Raw genomic sequence first — 23,729 nt, 5'->3', positions numbered from 1 at the left:
CATCTTGGGGAAAGACCCTGTTCCTCACTCATGTGCTCTCTAGTTCTGACTGGCAAGTACGTGGTCTATATCGTGCACCCCTCCTTTTGAGGCCTGGGAGGAAGCCTTATTTCTCTCTTTGCTCCCCCAGAAATCCCACTGAAGGGAATTGACTTGTTTTTCCTTTTTCTTCCTATGAGGCAGGGGGCACTTCTCCTAGGACAGTGATGCTGTGGGGGTGGGCTGGGGCGCCAAGGCTGAGCAGGCAGGAGGGCAGGTGTCTCCGCAGTGAGGCAGAAGGGGAGGGGGGGGCCGCTTGGGCAGCTGCAGTTTGCCGCAGTGTGTGAGTGTGTGTGAGTGTGCGCGCTGAGCTCAGGCTCCAGCTCCGCCCCCACCCCCCACCCCAGCATGACAAGTCATTTTCTTGGCTGCCTCTGCATGGGGGGTGAAGAGGGGGGACACAGAGAGGAAGAAGAAACTGGCGCCTCTGTTCCAGAGCCCCCATCTTGGGAAGAGAAGCGGAGATGGGGTGGGGGTGGGGCTGAGACTTGGAACCTGTAGGTTTGACAGGACTGGGAATGCGGGGCAGCTGCCGGGGAGGGAGTGCTCTCAATCTCTGGAGTGGCCTCTCAATCTCCAGAGGGAGCCAGAAGCGAGGGCTTAGAGTCCCGGTCTCAAGCCGGCTGCAGGGAATGGGGAGCGGGGGTGGGATGGCGGGGAGCTGCAAATAGGTTGGTCTATGAAGAGGCGCGCGTGCCACGTCTTAGTGACCCTTTCCTCCTTTTTTTCCCAGTGTTCCCCACCTTCCCTTACTTGGCAAAAACTCGCTATCCCGCTCACCCTCAGCATTGGAGCAGCTGAGCAATCCAGCAGCTGACACCAGAGACCCTCCCATTAGGCGCATTCCCGTAACATCCGCCTTCCCTTCAGATTCTTCTGCCTCTGCCCAAAGACAGCCGCCAAAGTCCTCCAGCACCCAGGGCTACCAGGCAGAGCCAGTGACACCACCCTCGGCTGCTGCCCCGAGGCTGATGTCTCCCAACCCAGCCCAGCCTGAGAGGTGGACTGTCACAGTCCTGGCCCCACTGGCCTCCGCCTGGTTCTGGGTCCAAGCTGACCCCACAACCAGTAATGTTCATCTTCTCTCTCTGTCCCTCCACCCTGCCCACCCTGCCCGCCCTGCGAGCCAAATTCCAAACACACCAGATTCGGTATCAACTCCTTTCCCCGCTACTCCTACCACAGCATTCCCCTACCCCCCATTCAAAGCCCTTTGGTTTGGTTCTTACCCTGGGGTGTGGGCGGGAGCCCCTCATGGAGGCTGCAGCTCCGGCCTCAGCCGGCAGCTTCAGGGAAGAGTCTGCCGCACTTGGGGTGGGAGTGGGGGCGGGGGGGGGGGGGGGGGGGGGGGGGGGGGGGGGGGGGGGGGGGGGGGGGGGGCTTGATGGGGAGGGCGGCGCCTGGGCGGGGAAGAGGGGCTGGTCCATGACAAGGCACTGGAGACTTAACTGTTTCTTTGCCTTCACAGTGTCTGTGCTCTGATGCTTCTGCTTCGCTCTGGGAGGCTAAGGAGTTATCTAGTAGCTCAAAGAGCCACGGTGGTCTACAATGGCCCACAGGGCCCTTCTCTCCTCAACGCTGCTTAGTCAAGAAATGCGCTATTAGCATCAGCCAAAAGACCAAAGCCCTGTGCTATGGCACACTGCAGGGATACAGGAGGTGTGGGTTGCCTGGGCCCTCCCCCTTCCCTCAGGAACCATCTGCTGCCTCTCCCCTCAGACCCAGGGAATGACCTTCAATCCCCGGAGGAACAGGAGACAAAGGAGTTGGGGGCCTGAAAGAATGGAGTAAAAGTGAGGGGATTGCTTGAGATGAAGGGTGGAAATGGGGTGATGAGCTCTGTGGGCTTTTGAGCCATATCTGCAGAAACCAGGGGTGGATAGAAGTCTCATTTTAGGTTGCAGTGTAGGTTGAAATTCTGGAATGGACACATGGTCCCTGGCCCTTCTGGGGTGAGGCACAGGGACCCTGGCAGCTGCATGTAGTCCTATGTCAATGCAGTCCTAGTAACCACACTAGCACTGATACTTGGAGTTCTTGGGTCATTGGATCTGAAGAGGCTGGGTGCTTTCTGCTTTTCAGTGAGAGAGTTAACAGGAACCAAGGAGGATCCTGTTTTTTTTTTGCTATCAGCCAATTATTAAGTGTAACATAAAGTACTCTGGATTAAAATAAATCTTATAACTTTGTAGGGTATTGGGTCCCTTTGCTCTCCTTGTCTCTGCACTTTTCTATTTCTCTCTGATGTCTCTTTCTTATACTATCTTAATCCTTCCATTGTTGGCTGTTTTCCTTAGTTTCTACTTCTGTTTCAACACTCAAAAGACTCAAAGAGAAGATCTTGAAAGCTCTAGCACACAGTTCCAACCCAGTGATGCTCAAGCTCCCTTAGAGTCCTTCCCTGCCCTCTTCCCTTCCATCCACCCTCTTCAGTCCTGGCCAACTCCTAATGCCTTGACATCCACCCACTCAAACCCCAGCACGAGCCCCACCCCTGCCCCAGACTGCCAAAAGCTGCTTTTGAAGGTCAGAGAAGCCAAAATAGTCTCTGCTCTCAGCATCCCTTCCTCCCCTCCTTAACTGTAGCCAGAGGAGAGGAGGAGCTGAGTCACCAGAACTGGGGGGAGGGGAGAAGGGAGGAGGAACAGAAGAGGAGGAATCTGAATCTTTGCTCAGATCCGGAGATGCAAAGCAGCAACATGGCAACAGCCCCATTTGGATTGAGGAGGCCATCTGCAGAGATACACAACACAAACCAGGCTGAGTTCTGAGTATCACAAAAGGAAAACACCTCCCTTCTGCAACTTCATATTTTGTATTTCTTCCCACCTCAAATCATCTATCTCCTATCTGCTTTCTAGGGCTCTCTGAAGTATGCTAAGAGGGAAACTTGAGTAGACATTTGGCTGGAGAACAAAATAACATTTCCCAGCCAATGCAGAACCCCCCTTATTCTCAGCTGCTACCCCTAAGGGCCACACCCTGGGCATTGTTCCAACTCACACTGGAGTTATCTTTCAGTCCTCACCTTCTGAACAACCACCCACCACAAGTGAACCTCCACCTGCTCTGTTCCTAGGCTCTGCTGCAATGAAGTGGTGAGATGCCAAAGAGAGAGGCCTGAGCTCAGACACAAAATGCAACTAGAAGTCCTGGATTTGTGTCGTGACTCTACCAGTTTATCAGCCATGCCGTTAAACAAGCCACTTAACCTCTCTGAAAGCTTGCCTCCTGAACTATAAAACCAGTATAGTATTAATACTATCCTCTAATAATGCAGTGAGGAATGAATGGCATAAAAGATGAAAAAGTGCTTCATTCCTAGAATCCTAAACCTGCAGTGCACAAATGCCACTGGAAGTCTGTCTCCTTTTTGTAGATTAATGATCAGAATCAAGTTTCTATTAAAACCAGAATCTCAGACCAGACCAACTCTAGAGTACCCTCGAGCTCCTAGGTAAACCCGAATCTGGAGATGCCTGTAGGGAGGTAAGTACTATTCATGTTCGCTGCTTTCCCATTTCAGACAGCAATGCAGACCGTCTTCTTCTCCCCGCTAGTCGTAGGGGCCAATGAGCTACTATGTTAATTCAGAATGGCTTTCATGTTTGCAGAAGAAACAGAAATACGACTTTTAGAGCACATTAGTGGTAATGGAGACTCACAAAGAAGGCCTACAAACTGGTTCTTCAATGTATGTTTCTTAGAGTCCTAGAATATGAATCATGAATTCTAAATTATGAAAGCCTTTCCCTTTCCTATAGACGCTCAATAGTAGAAGTATCAGAGTGTTGTTAAAACTCAGTTTTCCACTGTCCTCCTAATAGTTTCTGGGTTTGCTTTATAATGCTTGGAAGCTCCAGATTTTCTGCAGGATTAGAAAGTTAGTTAGGCTCCAAGTTACCACTGGAGACTACCTGGCTCAAAATTCACCTTGGAAGGCCTTTACCAGATCTGACCACTAGAAGGAGCTGGGCCACTGACACTCCATCAATGGGTCCTTCCTTTTCTGTGTTCGAGAGAGTGAAGAGTGGATAGTGGATAGGAATGATTGCACCTGCCCTAACACTGTAGGAGACATGTCTGTCCCCTTTCTCAGCCTTTTGTCCCAGGGTTGAGGATAGGTGAGAGGGATGGTGGCCTAGCCTGTGGGTTGGGGGGAAAGGATTAAGCCACAGCATATCCCCTTGAGCCCATCTCAGCAGCCTGGTTCCCTTTGCCACTTGGCGAATGGGAGGCTGGAGGGCGGGGCAGCATCTGCAGCTGCTTTGGGCTGACTGTTGTTTGTGGGGACAGCTGAAAGAGGAGCCAGCAGGGGTGGTGCTGTGGCTGTCTTGAGCCATGTGGGTTTTTCCAGGAAATTCTCCACTGTTCTCCAGGGACATAGGCCACCATGAAAATGTCCAAACCTAAAAAAAAAATTCAGTATACTAAAGTGATCCCTGATCTTGGGAGTGGTCCTAGGCCCCTGGAGGACACCATGCGAAACTGATTATAAAGATAAAATAGGTGTTTATATATTAGTAGTTATTTCTGAGAAATGCCTGAGCATAGCAATGCATCACTCTGTAAGCATCTTTCCAAGAATCCCTGAATGTTAATCTGAAAAATGGCTCAGCAGTTTGGTTTAGGTTCTCTTCATTCTTATACCATTCCAGAACTCAGCCTACTCTTAAGTTTCTGTGGTCCAAAGGACAAAGTTAGAGAATTCAGTGTGCATTGTTAACATCAGCACATACCCACCAAACTTCAATTCAGTCATTAATTTCATCTGCTGTCATCTCCTTATCCAGCTTGCACCAGAGATGGTAGGAGTAAAAATGGCAAAACTGTCAATTTTCAATCATCAGTGCTAATGGAGGAAGCCATGACATGTATAATTCTAAACAGAAGGGAATCTCTAAACAGTGAGTGGCCAGCTTCACAGGAAGCCAGTCACATCAAAGAGATGCCAGCTTCACATTTTTTAAAATGCTGCACATATTCCTAGGATAATGGAACATTGCTCATATTAACCCTCTCGTCCCCTCTCTCTAGGAGCATCTCTAGAGGAGTTGGTGATCAGGGAAATAACTAAATATGTGGCAGTTAGCAGGAGGAATAGGAAGAGAAGGGAAGGTGATGATCCACTACACTGCATAATTGAGACTTATCTGTATAAGATATGAATTTAGTCATTTGGTGGCAGTGACTGTTGAGTTGGATGGATTTTATATTCCATAAAGACACTGGCACATGGATTGGTGTGTCAGCATTTATCAATAGCATGATCAGATGCCCAACACTTTTATCCTGGGATATAGGGCTTTCTGCAGTATCCCCATAGATACTGTCATGGAATAATAGTTCTGGAATATTTTTTTCAAATTCTTAACCCATTTCTCCCACTCAGCAGAATGGGAAATTGAATCTTGTGGATTTGATCTCTGAGCCAAACCTCAGAGTGTGACTATTTCTTGCAGCAGCAAATCCAGGAGACCCTGCTTCTACCCTGGATTTGATGGTGCTCCTCATCAGCTTTTGAAACTGGGATTCTGCTCTGCTCTGGAGATATGTTGGCTAAACCAAAGGAGGAACCAGAAATCCTGAAACTTGGAGGGTGGGGCTGTGTAGACTGAGGAAAAGGTGCTAAGCAAGGATCCGGGAAGGTGACTCAGGGACTGACAGGTCTCTAGAAAGGGAATCAAGGAGGCTAGGATCTACAGAAAGAGGACTACACAAAAAGAGTGGATTTTTGCATAGGAGATGATTAATCACTCAAGAGAAGTACCTCATTCCCTTAGTGCATGTCAACAGCTGTCCATAAACCACCCTCTTGTCAGGTAGAAATTCTACTCTCCAGACTCCCTCCAGCATCATACCATCTGTATGCAAAGAGTACTGGATATGCAGAGGATAGCTTCCAAGCTTGCCAACTTTCCCCTCAGGAGTCCCTCCCTTCTGCCGGACCCAAACCTCCCACAAAGCCAGCTCTGCCAGGGAGATTGGACCTCTGACATTCTGTAACCAGCCCTCACCCAAAGAATTTGAGACAAATGTCACTAGTCCTAACCTTTGACCTCTGAGGAGAAGTGAGCTAGGTGCCGGGTAATGAAGAGTCTCAATTGTTGGTTCAAGTCAAAGGATGATAAGTCAATGTTCCAGGAGAGAATCCCTGTGAGAGAAAAAGAGGAGAGAGGTCAATGGGGGTGGACTTAGGGGAGTACTTCCAAGCTCATAGAAGGGGTAAGAACAGGGAGAAGATAAGGACTGCCATGATGAGCCTCAGTGACGTCTTTAAGAAAGGTGGCTCGTGCCTATGTCTATTTTCCATCCTGTGCCCTTCCTGAGTTCTGCCTGAGCCAGAGAGAGAAGGGCAGAGGTTAGGCTAAACTTGGTCATTAATAAGTTTGTATATAGTAATTTTCTTGCAGAGTTGCCCAATTGTGATAGAAGTGACACTCAAGGGCCAGTTCCCAGATACTGGGGGCTCCCTTCTTGGTCTTTACAGCTATAGCATTCTAGACTCTCCTTCTATGCCCCTTCCTTGCCTCCACCCCTCCCAGGCTCGCTTCCACCCGCAGGTGGTTCCGCAGCACTGCGCCACAGGCAGGCAGCTGGAGAGGGAGGTGAGGGCTGAGAAGCTTGTGGCCACGAAGGTCACTTTGTCAGGTTTACCGCTGGCACTGAGAGATTTAAGATCTGTTCGGGGCGTTCAGAAAGGACACTGTTCCGGTTCTGGGACCCTAAAGAAGAAACTAAGGTAGGAACATGAACTCTCCAGGGGATGGTAAGGACTTTCAAGAGGTCTGACCCGTGACACTGCGGGTGGGAGGGGTGTGACCAGAGTGGCCCCAGGGGTTGTATAGAGCTCCCCTGCCTCAGGGAGACTGCGGAATGCCTTGGGGTGTGCGGGAGGGATGGGGAAAGCAAGATGTTAGTAGCTAAAGAGGATATGCACGCACGACATGGAAGATGCAGGTGACAGGGACTGATGATTCAGAGTAACAGGGAGCGCAGATTTCAGGAAGTGCAACCTAGGGATGGAGAATGCAGACGTACACACAGATGGCGGAGAAGCACGGGATGGAGGATGTACCGAGCACAGCCAGGACAGCGGCTCACCTTGTTCAAGGTGGGCCCGCACGGCCCTCAGCTGACTCTCTGTACCGATATCGCCGATCACGATGAGCAAAGAGTGTTTCCGCAGGTCCCAGCGTGCAGCCGCCACTGCTGCTCCGGCCTCGCACAGCGGCTCCGCGGGGTTCTGAGCCAGCGGAGCGCCCGGGCTTCGGAGCCCCAGCCCGGGACTTGTCTCCATGGCAACGCCGCTAGGCCACCCGGGCCCAGCTTCGGTCTCCATGGAAACTCCGTTGGAGTGCTAGGCCGGCAGCGTCAGCTGCAGGGAGAGCGCGCGCCGTTCTTAAAGGCCGGCGACAGGAACCGTTCATTGGCTGCTGCCTGTCAGGGGGTGGAGCTCTGGCGCCGCAGGGGCAGGGCTGGGGCAGCGACGCCTCGGCCCTGCGGACTTCCTTGGTCCGTGGGGTGGTGGCCGCCCTCTTCAATCCCCGCTCGTTTTCCACGGGGAGCGCCCACTCCGACTTGGGCAGGGGTGGGGCTCTGAGGGGCCGGTCGGAGGGGAGAGTCGATTGCGTTGGCGCCGGAAGAAGCTTCTAGTTAGGATGTTTCCCGGATAAGTACTGTCTGGCAGTTCCGCAGCCTGGCCCAAACTGAAGGGAGCCATATTGTCCCTCTTGTCTCCCAGTTTGTATCGTGGTCTCCATCTGTGCCAGTGTATTATCGTTATCTGGTGCTTTTTTTCTTTTTCTTTCTTTCTTTCTTTTTTTCTTTTTCTTTTTCTTCTTTTAATCCTCTGTTTACTTGTCCTCATTGTCTCAGGCCCTGGGAATGCTCAGGAAGGCTGCGCAGTATTGGAGGGACAGAATGACCTTCCAGCCCTGAGTCCCTGGTGAGTTGTTATTCCGAAGATAGTGGTTGGCTAGTCTCCATCTCTGCTGAGTGCAGGACTCCAGTGCAATGAGCTCAGACTGCAGCAAGGGGGATTCGAGTAAAACCCAGGAAAGACCTTCCCAACGACCAGTAATGTGACACAGTGAGTTGGGTAACCTTGGGAGACAGAGGCATTACTTCCCCCAGGGAATTCTCAAAACAGAAGGGACAATGTTTGAAGTGAAGTAGATGATTACCTGTTCAAAAAAACAAAACAAAACAAAACAAACACCAAGGGATGGGAAAGCGAACAGAGGAGGCTGGCACTGTTTTATGAATGACTAGTACATTATTGCAAACATGGTATGTGCTGTTAAGTCCACCCTCCCCTGTTCCTCAGTGTGCCGTGTGTCCCCGTCACCTACTCTGCACTCCAGCATCTTCTTTAACCCAAGGTTCTGAATCATTCTGTACATGTATATGTCGGATAGAGAGAACCTGTCTTTCACTGTAGGGCTCCAGAAGCACTTTTTTTTTTCCTCATTTGCCTTACACTTTTCGGAAGGTACAGGGTAGAAAGGAGCACAGTTCCTGATTGTGTTCCCCTTCCTCTCTGGAGGCCCTGAGGAGGATTGGACAGTGATAGTAAAATAGCCAGTCCACTCTGCAGTCAGTTTGGATATGCTCTGACCTGCAATTAATGTAATGTCATATGTCTGTTATATCTCAATTTAAAAGAATGGACATGGCCCTGAAAATCCTTTGTGTAACAGAGAAGGAAAAATATCAAACAGTGGTGGTGCCTCACCCTACATGACACATGAAACAATATTCTGCTACATCTCTGCCCCACCATTTGCAAATCTGAATCTGCCAAAACTTGGAGAGATGTGCAGGCCTCCTGCAATCAGACAAGAGTGCCACTTGGAGGCAGGAAGCCAGAAGAGGTTGTAGAGAGAAGGGGACCGTTTCCATAGCAACTGTAGAGATGAGGCCTTTAACTAAAACAGGGCTTCAGCATAAGGGTCAGTAGCAGTTAACCACATGCTCTGCTTTTATCAAGTCTGACAAAGAGATTAGACAATAGATCTGAATGGTATAGGGAAGGACCACACACTGATCAGATGGTAAGGGCACAAATTCAGATCTGTGACCTCGGACCCTGCTAGAATTAGGTTTTGTTAATTACAGCTACAATGGCAGACTCTGATAATACCAAAATTACACACATATGCTGGATGAGCATTCAGCAGGCTGTTCTTTAAAAGGCAGAAAATATCAGAGAAGGATTGACTGCAGGTATCTCTTAATGACCCCACTCTTTCCTGGGATAACAGTATCCTAAACATTAGGTGATGATCGCAGTATCATCTTCATATTATCAGAAAATATTTTTCAAGTATCAAATGGCAGACAGCAGCATGTGAAAAATGCTCTATAAAGAAAACTGTGGGGTTTAGCATTAGCATCTTGATTCCAGAATTTTGAAACTGAAGACAAAAAACAGTGATGCATGTATGTGAGGCATGGAAAGCTGATTAAAAATATTAAAGAAATACATACATGAATTGCAAAGTATATAAAAACCAATTTTGTGTTTAAGAAGAGTGTGCTGTGCAGGAGGTTAGTAATAGGATGATGTCCTTCAAAGAAAGACCTGTCCAAGGGGATTATTGGGCACCTCTGATACGATGATTGTGAGGCACATGCAGTAGTCTGTGGTGGTTATAGAGCCCACTTTAATGTTTCATTTAACTACTGACCACTGGGATGACCACATATGATCTTCTGGGAACTCTCTGTTTCTTGCATTCTCTTATTAAGGAGCATTGGCAGATACAGTGATTATAACCAATGCTTTTCAAACTATTTGTGATGAAGGACCCTTGAATTGTAGAAGGGGTCACTAGGGATTTACCACTAGTACAGGCAGATTAGAGGAGATGCAAAAGGAAGATGCTGTTACAGGCTCTTTCCTTGGACGTGCATTTCAGTGGGCACAAGGCAGAAAACAATATAAATCTCAAATACTATGAAAGGTAATTGTAGCCTTCGCTAAGTTAAAGGATTCTCAGACCTTTTTGCCAGTTCATAATATATAGTGATAAATTATCAAATAAGTAAATTATGCACGTGTTTAACAAAGTAGAAGAGGCATCTCTAAATTTTTTCTGGAAATAATTTCATATTTGGCATTTAAATTTGAATTAAATTTAAAATTTTAGTTGTCCTCCTGAGAAAATCAAAATTTTATTAGAATTAATTGCTCTTATCTTAAATTATGTGTATATGGGAGAGGAGGGGACCATAAAGTTTTCAATGCTTAGGGTCTCCACAGGAATTAAGCCAGCTCTGATAATTCATAAAGTAAAGACACTGACTCTTCCCTTACTTCTTGCCTGATGAATGTCATTAGTTTTCTGAGGATCTGAGCTCCTTTTTAAAATTTTATTTCTTTAAAGTTTATTTAGTTTTGAGAGAGAGAGAGAGAGAGAGAGAGAGAGAGCGAGCGCACAGGAGAGGGACATAGAAAGAGGGAGAAAGAATCCCAAGCAGGCTCCATGCTATAAGCAAAGAGTCTGATGTGAGGCTTGATCCCACAAACCGTGAGATCATGACCTGAGTTGAAAGCAGGAGTTGGATACTTAACCAACTGAGCCACCCAGATGCCCTGGCTCTGAGCTCATTTGGCAGAATTCCAGCCTGTTCTGCTGGGTTGCATGGTCTTATCAACTAAAATATCCAAAAGAAGCTGCATGCAGCTCAGATTCCCACCCTGTACTCAGTTCTGCCTATAAAGCATTCTTTACACAGAGAGAGGCGTGTTGGATTACAGGATTGCTGTGTCAGAGGTTTATCGTTGGCTTTTGGGGAAAATACTATGATCATAATGCATACTGGCAGCCATAGGGTCACCTCCTAGCATGAACAGCTGTTTTATCTGCAGAGGCACTGAGTGAAAGATCTCTAAAAAGGTCTAGGTGGGGGAGAAATCTGCATTTGTTGCTATGTCTGGCACACAGAGGAGGCTCACAGTAACAATTTGGTGGATGATTTTCCTAATTATTATTTGTTCACGTAGAGTAACAGGAAGGGCATAGACACCGGGTTTACCCTCTCCCTGCAGAGCCTTGCAAAAGGACAATAAAGACATTTACCCCTTTTCCCTCCTCACTCCCCACATTCTTTTGTTTAAGAAAGAAATTCCCAAGGGGAGCCTGGGTGGCTCAGTCAGTTAAGCGTCACACTTCAGCTCACATCATGATCTCATGGTTCATGGGTTCAAGCCCCATGTGGGGCTCTGTGCTGACAGCTCAGATTCTGGAACCTACCTCAGATTCTATGTCTCCCTCTCTCTCTGCTCCTCCACCATTCCTGCTCTGTCTCTGTCTGTCTCTCAAAAATAAATAAACATTAAAAAAATTTTTTAAAGAAAGTAATTCCCGAAAGTGAAAAAGAAACATTTATAGATACTATTTTCCCTTATCCATCCCATTAGCCTGTGAGATGGAAGTGAGTGTTTGACTGTGTCCAACCTTTTCATTTAGCTTTCTGAGCAAAGCTACCTCTTACTGCAGGAAGCTCTAAGGATTTTCTTGTGATCGTGAAGATGATAGTGGCAAAGATAGTTGAAATCTAGTTGTATAGCTTAGTTTTGAGGCCATACCTTTGTGTGAATCAAAGTTTATATAGTTTTTTAAAGGTATTTGTAGAATAGAGTTAATTTTCATGAAGGAATGCTTGGGTTAAAGAAATATTGTTCCCTTTACAATATCACAAAATTTTCCCTTCCTTCTTAGTTCTTTCTTTTTAAAGAAAATTTTTAATGTTTATTTATTTTTGAGAGAGAGAAAGAGACAGAATATCAATGGGCAAGGGACAGAGGGGGAGGGAGACACAGAATCTGAAGCAAGCTATAGGCTCTGAGCTATCAGCATAGAGTCTGATGCAAGACTTGAACTCACGAACCACAAGACCATGACCTGAGCCAAAGTCACACACTTAACTGACTGAACCACCCAGGTGCCCCCTTCTTAGTACTTTCCTGAAGATCCTTCATAATATGCCCTAACTTCCCTTTATAACATTACTTCCTGCAAATATTTTACATTAACCCTTATTCAGTCAATCGGAGTCAATTTAGAGAGCATGACTGAGGGGGAGAGAGAGACAAAGAGAAAATCTTAAGCTGGTTCATTCTCAGCATGGAGCCTGATGTGGGGCTCTATCCCACGACCCTGGGATCATAATCTGAGCTGAAATCAAGAGCTGGGTGCTCAATCAACTAAGCCACCCAGGCACCCCTCCCTTAGTCATTCTTATACTTTGTGTTCAGGCTGTCTCTTTTTCCTTAGATGCTTTGTTCACCTTAATTCTTATTTAGGAATTTATTTACTTTACCCCTTTGATTTATTTTGTTTGTGAAATAAGGCTCCATCTCATTCCACAAAGGATTTAAGGACTATGACCCAACTCAAACACAGCTGCTTCTATGAAACTGACTTCCCCACTTGCCAACTGTGTGAACTTGGGCAAGGTGCTTATCCTCTCTGTGCTTTAGTGTCCTCTTCTATAAAATTATAATAATTGCATCCCACCTTGTCTTATTTTGAAAATTAAATGGGACAATCTCTTAAATATGCTTAGAACTATGTCCAGAATTCATTTACTTATTCATTCAATAATATTTATTGAGCATGTACTGTGTGCCAGCACACAGTGCACAAAGATCCCTGCTCTTGTGGAGCTTACATTCTAGTAGAGGAGACATAATAAAGAGGTAACATATAGTTTGTGAGAAAGTGGTAAGTGGTGTGGAAAAAAGAAGATAGGGTAAGAGTAACTGAGAACACTGGTGAGGGCTGTGGTGTTGGGGAAGAAGGGCGAAGGGACAGGAAAGGTTTTATTTTTTATTATTTTAATGTTTATTTTTGAGAAAGGGAGAGAGACAGAGCATGAATGGGGAGGCGGAGAGAGAGGGAGACACAGACCACGAGACCATGACCTGAGCCGAAGTTGGACGCTTAACTGACTGAGCCGCCCTGGTGCCCCGAAAGGTTGCTGTTTTAAATGGGCTGGTCAGGGTAGGCCTTAGAGAGAATATGAGACCTGAGCAGACTTGAAGGAAGTGAGGGAGATAGGCACTTGGATAAGTGGCAGAAGAGTCTTGCAGAAAGAGGATGGCCAGCACAAAGTTCCTAAAGTAGCTCTCCCTAGTACATCCAAGAACTAGCTGGAGCCCATTGTGACTGGAGCAGAGGACTGAAAGAATAGGAGATGAGACCAGGGAGATACTAGGGACCAGATCACACAGGGGATTGAAGGCAGGTTGGAGTTTGGTTCTTACTCTGAGTGAAATGGGGAGCATATGAACAGAGAGGTGATGTGGTTTGACTTAGATTTTTACAGGATCGTTTTGGCCACTGTGTTGAGAATGGATCATGGAAGATATAAAGAGTGATGTGGGAAGCCAGTCAGGGATCCTGCAGTAATCTGGGTGAGCAACCACGTAACTCTGCTTAGAGTGGTATCAGTGGAGATAGTGATAATCAGTGGAATTCTAGATACACAGTATTTTAAAGGTAGAGCCAACCTGATCTCCTGTCTGATCAAATGAAGAATGAGAAAGAAAGAGAATAAATAATGACTCCAAAAATAAACCAAAAACTTAAAAAGAAAAAAAAGTTACCTAAGGAGGAGAGGAAGAAGCAATTGCAAGGCAGCCGGGGATGGGAGGTAGACTTTTAAAAATTTAACTTATTTTGTAAATTTGACTTTGGAATTATATAAATGTTTTACATATGTATGAACCAAAATTAAGTCAAAATGGTCAATCTAACAACTTGATTTGGAGTATACTTTTAAAATCTACAGATCAATTAAAAAAGACAACCCGATTATAAAAGTGGACAGTTTGAGTGGACTGCCACAAGAAGATGTACAAATGGCTAATAAGTACAGGAAAAAGCGTTCATCACTAGTTCTAGGGAAATGGAAATTAGAGCCACAGGGCACTATCATTTAACATCCGCAAAATGGCAAAAATTAAAAGACCAATAACACCAAATGTTAGCAATATTGTGGAACAAATAGAACTCTCATATTAGTATAAAATGTTATAACCACTTTAGAAAAGCATTTGTAAATTTCTTGTAAAATTAAACAAACATCTAGCCTGTGACCTACTGGTTCCACTCCTGGATATTTTCCCAAGAGAAATGAAAACACATATGTCTGCAAAAAGACTTGTGGGGGCTGTTCATAGCAACTTTATTCATGATAGCCGAAAACTGGAAACAACCCAAATGCCCATTGAAAGGAGAATGAATAAACAAATTGTGGTATCTTCATGCAATATAATGCTACTCAGCAATAAAAAGAAACTACAAATGTACACAACATAGATGAAAAATAAAAAACATCATGCTGAACAAAAGAACCAACACACAAAAGAATATTATATTAGTTGGTCTCCTGGGGAACTAATGCCAACATATAATTAGATGTGCAAAGAGATTTATCAGGAAAGTATATTGGTTATTGATTTGAAACAAATTAACCCCAAACTTAGCAGCTTAAAGTAGCAATAGCTGTCTCTTGTAGTGTTTTTTTTTTTTTACATTTATTTTTTATTTTGAGAGAGAGTGTGTGTGAGTGGAGTAGGGACAGAGAGAGAGAGAGAGAGAGAGAGAGAGAAAATCCCAAACAGATTCCTTGCTGTTTGTGTGGAGCCCAATACAGGCCTCAGTCCCAGGAACCCCAAGATCATGACCTGAGCTGAAATCAAGAGTGGGATGTTTAACTGACTGAGCCGCCCAGGCGCCCCTATCTCACTAGCTTTTAAGGGTCTGTAACCAAGAAGCAAACAAGTTGAGTCATTTTCGCTTAGAGTTTTTCATAAGGTTGTGGTCAAATTGTTGATTGAGTTTACAGTAATCTGTAGGCTTGATTGGCACTGGATATCTGCTTCTACTGTGGATCACTCACATGGCTAATTAGCAGAAAGCTTCAGTTCCTCACCATGTAGACCCCTTCATAGGTCTACTTGAGTATCCTCACGACAGGGCAGCTGGCTTCTCAGAGCAAGTGAGCCAAGAGAGAAGGAGGGAGCCCCAGTGCCTTAAAAAAATTTTTTTTAATGTTTATTTATTTTTGAGACAGGGAGAGACAGAGCGCGAACCAGGGAGGGGTAGAGAGAGAGCCACAGAATCTGAAACAGGCAACCCGATGCGGGGCTTGAACCCACACAGTGAGATCATGACCTGAGCCAAAGTCTTAACCAACTGAACCACCTAAGCACCCCACCCCCAAAGCCTTTTTATGACATAGTGTTGTAAGTTAGACACCATTAGTTTTATTCTATTTATTAGAAGCAAGTCTCTAAGTCTAGGACACTCTCACAAGGAGGAATGTTAGCTCTACCTTTTGAAGGGAGTGTCAATGAATTAGTGGTTATATTTTAAATCAACACAGGGCGGGACTAGGGGAAACCAGAGAGAGCCTTCAGAACAAGATACAGGTCTGATATCTGAAAGGAGAGAAGAAAGGAATAAATCTTTGAATGGAAGAGCACTTTTGTCCTACAGCATAGTTCCAGGAAGGTTTGGTCAGGCTGATTAAAAACCTTTAAGTCAGGTGGGTGGGCAAAATGGGTGAAAGGGGTCAATTGAATGGTAATCGATGGTAACTAGACTAATTGTGATTATCACTTTGTAATGTATACAAAAATCAGATTATTATGTTATATACCTGAAACCAATATACATACAAATTTTGCCTTTAAAATTTGAGTAAATCTATTAGTTTAATGTGCCCATTAACCTAAGACCTAATGAATATTAAAATGGACCTGAAGAACAGATCCTAGCAGGAAAAAATTCAATACATTTTTTATCTTTTTAAAAAAATTTTTTTTAATTTTTATTTATTTTTGAGAGACAGAGAGAGACAAAGCATGAATGGGGGATTAGCAGAGAGAGAGAGAGGGAGACACAGAATCTGAAGCAGGCTCCAGGCTCTGAGCTGGCAGCACAGAGCCTGACGCGGGGCTCAAACCCACGGACAGTGAGATCATGACCTGAGCCGAAGTCAGATGCTTAACCAACTGAGCCACCCAGGCGCCCCAATAAATTTTTTATCTTAAAAAAAAAAAGTCTTTAAATCAAAGGCACCTGTTGAAGGCATTGTGTATATCACAGCCTTGAGCCTGCTTTTGTAGCCCTGCTATACTCTTTCATTGGCTGGGACAGCCTGTGGAAAGTGTGGCTTTGGTCCAAATGTGATGGATCAGAGTGGCAGCAGGTAGGGTCATCAGTTATGCTCCCTGAAAGCAGATTTCAGTGGTGTATTTTCATGGTCAACACATTTACATGGGTAAGTTTACATGAAATTCTTGAATGGGTAAAACTGATTTATGGTGACAGAAAGCAAGTAAGTGGTTGCTTGGAGTTGGGGAGGGTGTAAGAATTGATTACAAGGGAACTCGGGGTGGTGAAATGTCCTCTATTTGATTGTGGTGGTGGCGCACACACAGACTTCATGAACTCATCAAATGCTACACTTAAAATGGGTACATTTTATTGTACATAGTGATCTATAAACTTTACTAAAAAATTATAATGAGATACTACTTTACAATGAAAATACCAAATGTTAGTGAAATGTGCAGCACCTGAAACTCTCATATGTTTGTTAGTGGGAGTATAAAATTATACAACAATTTTGGAAAACTGGCAGTTTTTTATAAAGTTAAGCAAATACCTATCCTATGACCAGCTGTTCCACTCTTAGATATTTTGTGCAAGAGAAATGAAAACATATGTTCACAAAATAACTATGTATGAATGTTTATACCTGCTTTATTTATGATGGTCTTAAAATAACTCAAATGTATATCATTCGGAGAACTGATAAACAAAATGTGGAACAGATACACAATAGAATACTACTGAGCAATAGAAAAAAAATGAACTACTGATGCATGCAATAACATGGATGAATCTCAAAAGTGTTACTGTTGACTAAAAGAAGCAGCATATAGAAGATTACATACTAAGTGATTCCACTTACATTAAAATTGTTAAAACAGGAAATAAATAATCTATGGTTGTAGAAATTAGAATATGGTTGCCATGAAAAATTCTCTGGAATGGAAGAAAACATTTTTGTTTTTTGTTTTACTGTTTGTTTATTTGTTTATTTTGAGAGAGAGAGAGAGAGCGTGAGTGAGAACGAACGAGTTGGGGATGAGCAGAGAGGGAGAGAGAAAGAATCCCAAGCAGGCTCCTGAGGAGCCTGGTGCAGGCGGGACTTGAACTCAGTAAACCTTGAGATCAACCAAAAGTTGGATGCTTAACCAACTGAGCCATCCAGCCACCCCCCAAAACTGTTTTATTTCTTGACTGGAATGAATGTAGGCTTCGCAAACGTATACATTTGTCGGATCTCATCACATGATACAACCAAGAGTTGTGTATTTCATTGTATGTAAATGTTTTCTTAACAAAAATATAAAAATAGTCACTAAAAATAAAAAAACAAAATAAATTAATTTCTCTCTATTAAATTGGTAGAGTTATTTCAAGTGTCTCTAAAATATAATAATTTAACTATTTTTTCAAAAAAAATTATTGTAAAATACACAAAATTTACCATTATAGCCAATTTTAAGCATATGGTTAAGTGATGTTAAATACATTTATAATGTTTTGCAGTCACAACCACCATTCATCTCTATACCTTTTTTTGGGGCGCCTGGGTGGCTCAGTCGGTTAAGTGTCTGGCTTCCGGCTTCGGCTCAGGTCATGATCTCACAGTTCGTGGGTTTGAGCCCCGCATCGGGTTCTGTGCTGACAGCCAGCTCGGAGCCTGGAGCCTGCTTCAGATTCTGTGTCTCCCTTGATCTCTGACCCTCCCCTGCTCGTGCTGTCTCTCTCTGTCTCTCAAAAATAAATCCATCTCTATACCTCTTTTTATCCTATAAAACAAAACGTCTGTACCCATTAAACAATAACTCCCCATTCCTCCTCCCTTCAGATCCTGGCAGCCACCATTCTACTTTCTGCCTCTATGATTTTGACTACTCTAAGTACATCATATAAGTGGAATCATACAGTATTTGTCTTTTTATGGTTGGCTTATTTCACTTAACGTAATGTCTTCAAGATTTATCCATGTTGTATCATAAGTCTTAACTGTACATCTTTAATGAGATGTACCCTAAAAACAAAAGCAACTGCAAAGAAATGTTAAACTGTTTTTGTTAGTCATCTCATTAGTAGTAATAGTAGTGGTTTGTGTGTGTGTGTGCAAAATGATTATATATATATATATATATATATATATACATATACATAGAATACAATAAAGCAAATTATGTTCATGTTATCAGGAACCAAGATGTTGATCATAAGAGAGACAAATATAAAAGTATGAAATTTGGCTAAAATCACTGAAACCCTAAACTTAATTGGAAAAAGCAAAACAATGACCAATCCAATGCTAGCGATAAGCTTTCTGGCCATCCACATTGTGGTCTCTAAATGCCATTTACTACTAAAATGAACCAAGGCTTCTGAGAGAAATAACTGATCCCAGATCTGGGGCAGGAAATGAATAAGATGAACCTGGAACATCTTATTGTAACAGAAAACAAGGAAGGATTAAAGACCACTGGAATCCTGTTGAAAGGACTCTGGAGCTAATCTGAAGGAAGTGATATCCTCAGTCCTAAGATGTGACAGTATGCATTCCAAAATGAACAATAACTGTAACTGATTGAATACACCAGGGTGTTAAAAATCCATGAGTTCTTAGTGATACTAAAACCAAAATTCTCATTGGTCATCTCTGGAGAATGGTAAAGAACCTCATCGTTTGGAGAAATTTCTCTATTATATAGAGAACCTTAAGTCATTATTTTGAAAACTGGCAAGTCAAAAGAAAGAATCAAGCATTCATCCTGCCTATTCTTATGTAATCAATTATTTGATGAAGAAAAAGTTCTTATTTATGAAAGAATTCCAGCTAATAAATGATGACAGTATGTTAAAATTAGAATATCACTATTTTGCAGCTCTTGGTGAAATAATGCAGCTAGGTAATTACTACTAATGACTGCTGAACTATCAAGTAAAAAGATAGTAAAATTTGGACCTATTTATCAATTGTATCAAAAAAAATACATTCAGCTAGATGTTGTATCTCCTGATAAGATCCAACAGGAAGTAAATAATATCACTTATGAAGTATTCTTGCCACAAAAGAAAAAATGGAGCATAAATCATAACAAATATATATAATTGCCCATTTATAGGAAATAAGGGGACAAATACATCAGATGACACCACAGGGATGCAATAAAAAATCCACAGTTCTGGAAATTTTATAGAACAAATGACCTAGTTTCATCAACAAATCTATAAATTACAGGAATTTCCTGCAAAAATGAGGGAGAACTTCTAGATTAAAGGATAGCTAAGGAAAGAATCATCCAAATGCAATGTGTAAACCTTGTTTTGAAATTGTAAAAAAAAAACGGGGGGACAATTGGAGAAATTTTAACACTACATATTTGATTGCATTAAGAGATTGCTATCAATTTTCTTTGTGTTGATGTGTGTTTTATTTTTTATTTTTATTTATTTTAATTTTTAAAAATGTTTTTATTTATTTTTGAGAGAGAGAGAGAGAGACACGGTGTGAGCAGGGGAGGGTCAGAAAAAGAGGGAGACACAGCATCTGAAGACAGGCTCCAGGCTCTGAACTAGATATCAGTACAGAGCCTGGTGCAGGGCTTGAACCCATAACCATGAGATCATGACCTGAGCCAAAGCCGGACGCTCAACTGACCAAGCCACCAAGGTGCCCCTTTGTTTATTTTTTAAACTTTTAAAAATGTTTAATTAATTTTTTTTGAGAGACAGAGTGGGGGAGGGGCAGAGAGGGAGGGACACAGGATTAGAAGCAGGTTCTGCACTGTCAGTATAGAGCTTGATGTGGGACTTGAACCAATGAACCATGAAATCATGGCCTGAGCTGAAGGCAGATGCTTAACTGACTGAGGCATCCAGACACCCCTGTATGTGTTGATGTTTTCAAAATATTATCTATATTATAGACATAAATACAAGTATTTAAGGGTGAAATTATATGAAATTATATGATATCTGGGATTTGCTTAGAAATAATCATCTGGGAAAAGGGCCCCACATCGGGCTTTTTGCTGATAGCTCAGAGCCTGGAGCTATCAGATTCTGCTTCAGATTCTGTCTCCCTCTCTCTCTGCCCCTCCCTCACTCATGCTCTCTCTGTCTTTCTCTCTCTGTCTCTCTCTCTCTCTCTCTGTCTTTCTCTCAAAAATAAATAAACATTTAAAAAGTGTTTTAAAATTTTTATTTTAGAGAGAGAGATAGAATGTATGTGAGTGGGAGAGAGGGGCAGAAGGAGAGAGAGAATCTTAAGCAGGCTCCATGCTCAGTTCAGAGCCTTACATGGGGTTCGCTTCCAGAACCTGGGATCATGACCTGAGCCAAAGTCAAGAGTTGACACTCAACTGGCTGAGCCACCCAGATGCCCAAATACATATTCATTATAAACATGATTAAAATTATTTATTTTGACTTCTTTCTCCTCTGAACTCTTACAGCACTTTTATTGTATCTTGTGTTATAGTTATTTGTATACATTCCTTATTTTCTTCATAAATTGTAAGTTCCCTGAGTGTGGGAACTATATCTTAATCTTTATACATTACTTTTCTTCCACTTTCACCATGGAGCCAGAATGGTGTCTTGCACATAAGTGAATTGAAATTAATAAATGAACTAGAATTTATGAAGAAATTTCTGGTTAGGGCTATGGATTTTCTGGCTTCAGGTTCATGAGACTCCTTATGTTGATGGGCTTATATGTGAACAGGGCCAAAGTGTGTTACTGTAGTTCTTGCTAACTAGTTAGTACACGGGCTCTGTATCGGCCAGATCAGCCTTATTTATTTATTTATTTATTTATTTATTTATTTATTTTGCAATAGGAATGTAAGAGCCAGTGTTTATTGATCAGTTGCTGTATACAGAGGCCCCGGCCTAAGGGCTTTGATTTGTTTTGTTCTTCACAAGCCTGTGTGCAGGGTCCTTCTCTGCATTTCACAAAATCTGAGGCTCAGAGAGGTGATGTCTTAAGAAAGAACAGAAATGGGGTGCCTGGGTGGCTCAGTCGGTTATGTCTCTGACGTCAGCTCAGGTCATGATCTAGTGCCCCAGAACAGAGCTGAAAATTATAATTGAGAGGTCCCTTGATAATTGTGGAAGGTGCCTACTAAGAGACCTTTTGAAATCCTCATATTTGAGAATGCAACCAACAGCTTGTAATGTCCCCAGGAACATGCAATTGTAAAGCAAAACTGAAACGTTAGTGATCATGGAATAAGTCTGACACAGAAGGAACACCTCTCCATGAGACCTTTTCTCTTCACCTTCATGCCTGTCAGCAGCTCTGGCAGGTGAGGCTGCTTTCCAGAAAGAAACCAAGTTTTGTTCACTTCACCAGGTGCCTGGGTGTGTGGACAGAACAGAGGACCCCAGAGATGCTCCTCGCTGGTGACTTCCTGTGCCCCACTCCTGGAGCCTGGGGGAGTTGGTTCTAGAATTCCTCAGAAGAGGCATTCTCTATGTGTAAGGAAGGAGCTTCTTAGCTTAGGAGCTAAGCCTTTTGTTTTGGTTTTTAATATAATTTATGGTTGAATTGGCTTACAAACAACACTCAGTGCTCATCCCAACAAGTGCCCTCCTCAATGCCCATCACCCACTTTCCCCTCTCCGCCCCCCATCAATCCTCGGTTTGTATGGTTCTCTGTATTTAAGAGTCTTTTATGGTTTGCTTCCCCCCCTCTCTGTTTGTAACCATTTTCTCCCCCTTTCTTTCTCCCATGGTCTTATGTTAAGTTTCTCAAGACCCACATATGAGTGAAAACATATATCTTTCTCTGACTGAATTATTTCACTTAGCATAATACCCTCCATTTCCATCCACATTGCTGCAAATGGCATTTTGTTCTTTCTCATTGCCAAATAATATTCCATTGTATATATAAACCATATCTTCTTTATCCATTCATCAGTTGATGGACATTTAGGCTCTTTCCATAATTTGGCTTATTGTTGAAAGTGCTACTGTAAACATTGGGGTATCTGTGCCCCTCTGAATCAGCACGCCTGTATCCCTTTGGTAAATTCCTAGCAGTGCTATTGCTGGGTCATAGGGTAGTTCTATTTTTAATTTTTGAGGAACCTCTACACTGTTTTCCAGAGTGGCTGCACCAGTTTGAATTCCCACCAACAGTGCAAGAGGATTGCTGTTTCACTGGAGCTAAGTCTTGAACAAAGAGCATCAATCCAGCCATGAGTGGCCTGAGAAGTGACCAACCCATTTCTTGAATAGGTGGTTTTCATACAGAATAATAGATCAGCCTTTAGGATCCAACCTTATCTGATAGTACAGAGAAATAAACCTATGATTAGATGGTCAATTAATGTTTGACAAAAGAGGCAAGAATATGCAATGGCAAAAATCTCCTTAACAAATGGTGTCGGGAAAACTGGAAGGTTACATGCCAAAAAATGAAACTGGACCATTTTCTGACACCATAGACAAAAATAAACTCAAAATAGACTAGGGGCCTAAATTTGAAAAGATATATACACATCTATGTTTACTGCAGCATTATTTATAAGAGCCAAATTATGGAAGCCCACAAGTATCCATTGACAGATGAATGGATAAAGAAGAAGTGGCATATATACCCAATGGAATATTACTTAGCCGTAACAAAGAATGAAACCTTGCCATTTGCAGCAACACAGATAGAGCTAGAGAGTTTAATGCTAAGTGAAATAAGTTAGTCAGAGAAAGACAAATACTATATAAATTTCACTCATAGATGGAATTTAAGGAACAAAAGCATGAAGAATCAAAAACAGATTCTTAACTATAGAGAACGGAGGTTTACCAGGAGAGAGGTAGGTAGAGATAGGTAGGGGAATGGGTGAAATAGGTGAAGGGGATTAAGTGTACACTTATCCGATGAACACTAAGTAATGTATAGAATTGTTGGATCACCGTATTGTATACCTGAAACAAATATTTTTAAAAATTTTAATTTTTTAAACATTTATTTATTTTTGAGAGACAGGGAGAGACAGATCATGAGCAGGGGAGGGGCAGAGAGAGAGGGACCCACAGGATCAGAAGCAGGCTCCAGGCTCTGAGATGCCAGCATGGAGGCTGATGAGCAGCTTGAATCCACGAACTATGAAATCATGACCTGAGCCGAAGTCGGACACTCAACCAACTGAGCCACCCAGGCGCTCCCACCTGAAACTAATATAACACTGTATATTAACTATACTAGAACTAAAATTATAATTTTTTGAAAAGTACAGAGAGGAGATGGGCGAAGTGACCTAGATTGAAATGAAGGGGAATATGACATAGTGATATGGGGAGTACAGTACAAAATTGGCACCATGTACATGACTTTATATATAAACACACTGATCTCAGAGGATGAGTAACCATTTCATGGTTCAGCCACATGCATGAGTAGAATCAGTTTGGTGTCCTGTCCCACTGAAGTATCTTATTTTCTTCTTTTATTTTTCAGGCCCAGAACATTCTCCCCACTGGGGTTTAGGAGTTCCGAAATAGCTGTTTTTTGTTTTTGTTTGTTTTTTAATGTTTGTTTGTTTGTTTGTTTATTTTGA

General features: G+C 43.0%; 1 protein-coding gene and 1 long non-coding RNA gene across 2 annotated transcripts in view; one reads left to right on the top strand and one right to left on the bottom strand.

Moving 5' to 3' along the window:
* MAP1A (microtubule associated protein 1A) overlaps positions 1 to 8,042 on the bottom strand; it is a 20,812-nt gene extending 12,770 nt beyond the window's left edge. The window contains exons 1-2 of the mRNA XM_029951121.1: positions 7,144 to 8,042; positions 6,092 to 6,193 (exon numbers count right to left, since the gene is read on the bottom strand). Of these exons, the coding sequence (XP_029806981.1) occupies positions 6,092 to 6,193; positions 7,144 to 7,381 (340 nt within the window). The 5' untranslated portion in view covers positions 7,382 to 8,042. The remainder of the gene's footprint in view (positions 1 to 6,091; positions 6,194 to 7,143) is intronic.
* LOC115301322 lies at positions 7,522 to 23,729 on the top strand. The gene is made up of 3 exons (XR_003913066.1): positions 7,522 to 7,987; positions 21,517 to 21,641; positions 23,630 to 23,729. It is a non-coding gene; the product is annotated as an uncharacterized LOC115301322 (long non-coding RNA).

This window comes from Suricata suricatta, chromosome 9 (genome assembly GCF_006229205.1).
Source record: "Suricata suricatta isolate VVHF042 chromosome 9, meerkat_22Aug2017_6uvM2_HiC, whole genome shotgun sequence".
Taxonomy (NCBI): Eukaryota; Metazoa; Chordata; class Mammalia; order Carnivora; family Herpestidae; genus Suricata; species Suricata suricatta.
The sequence above is the reverse complement of the archived record's forward strand: the minus strand, read 5'-3'. Positions and strand labels throughout refer to the sequence as shown.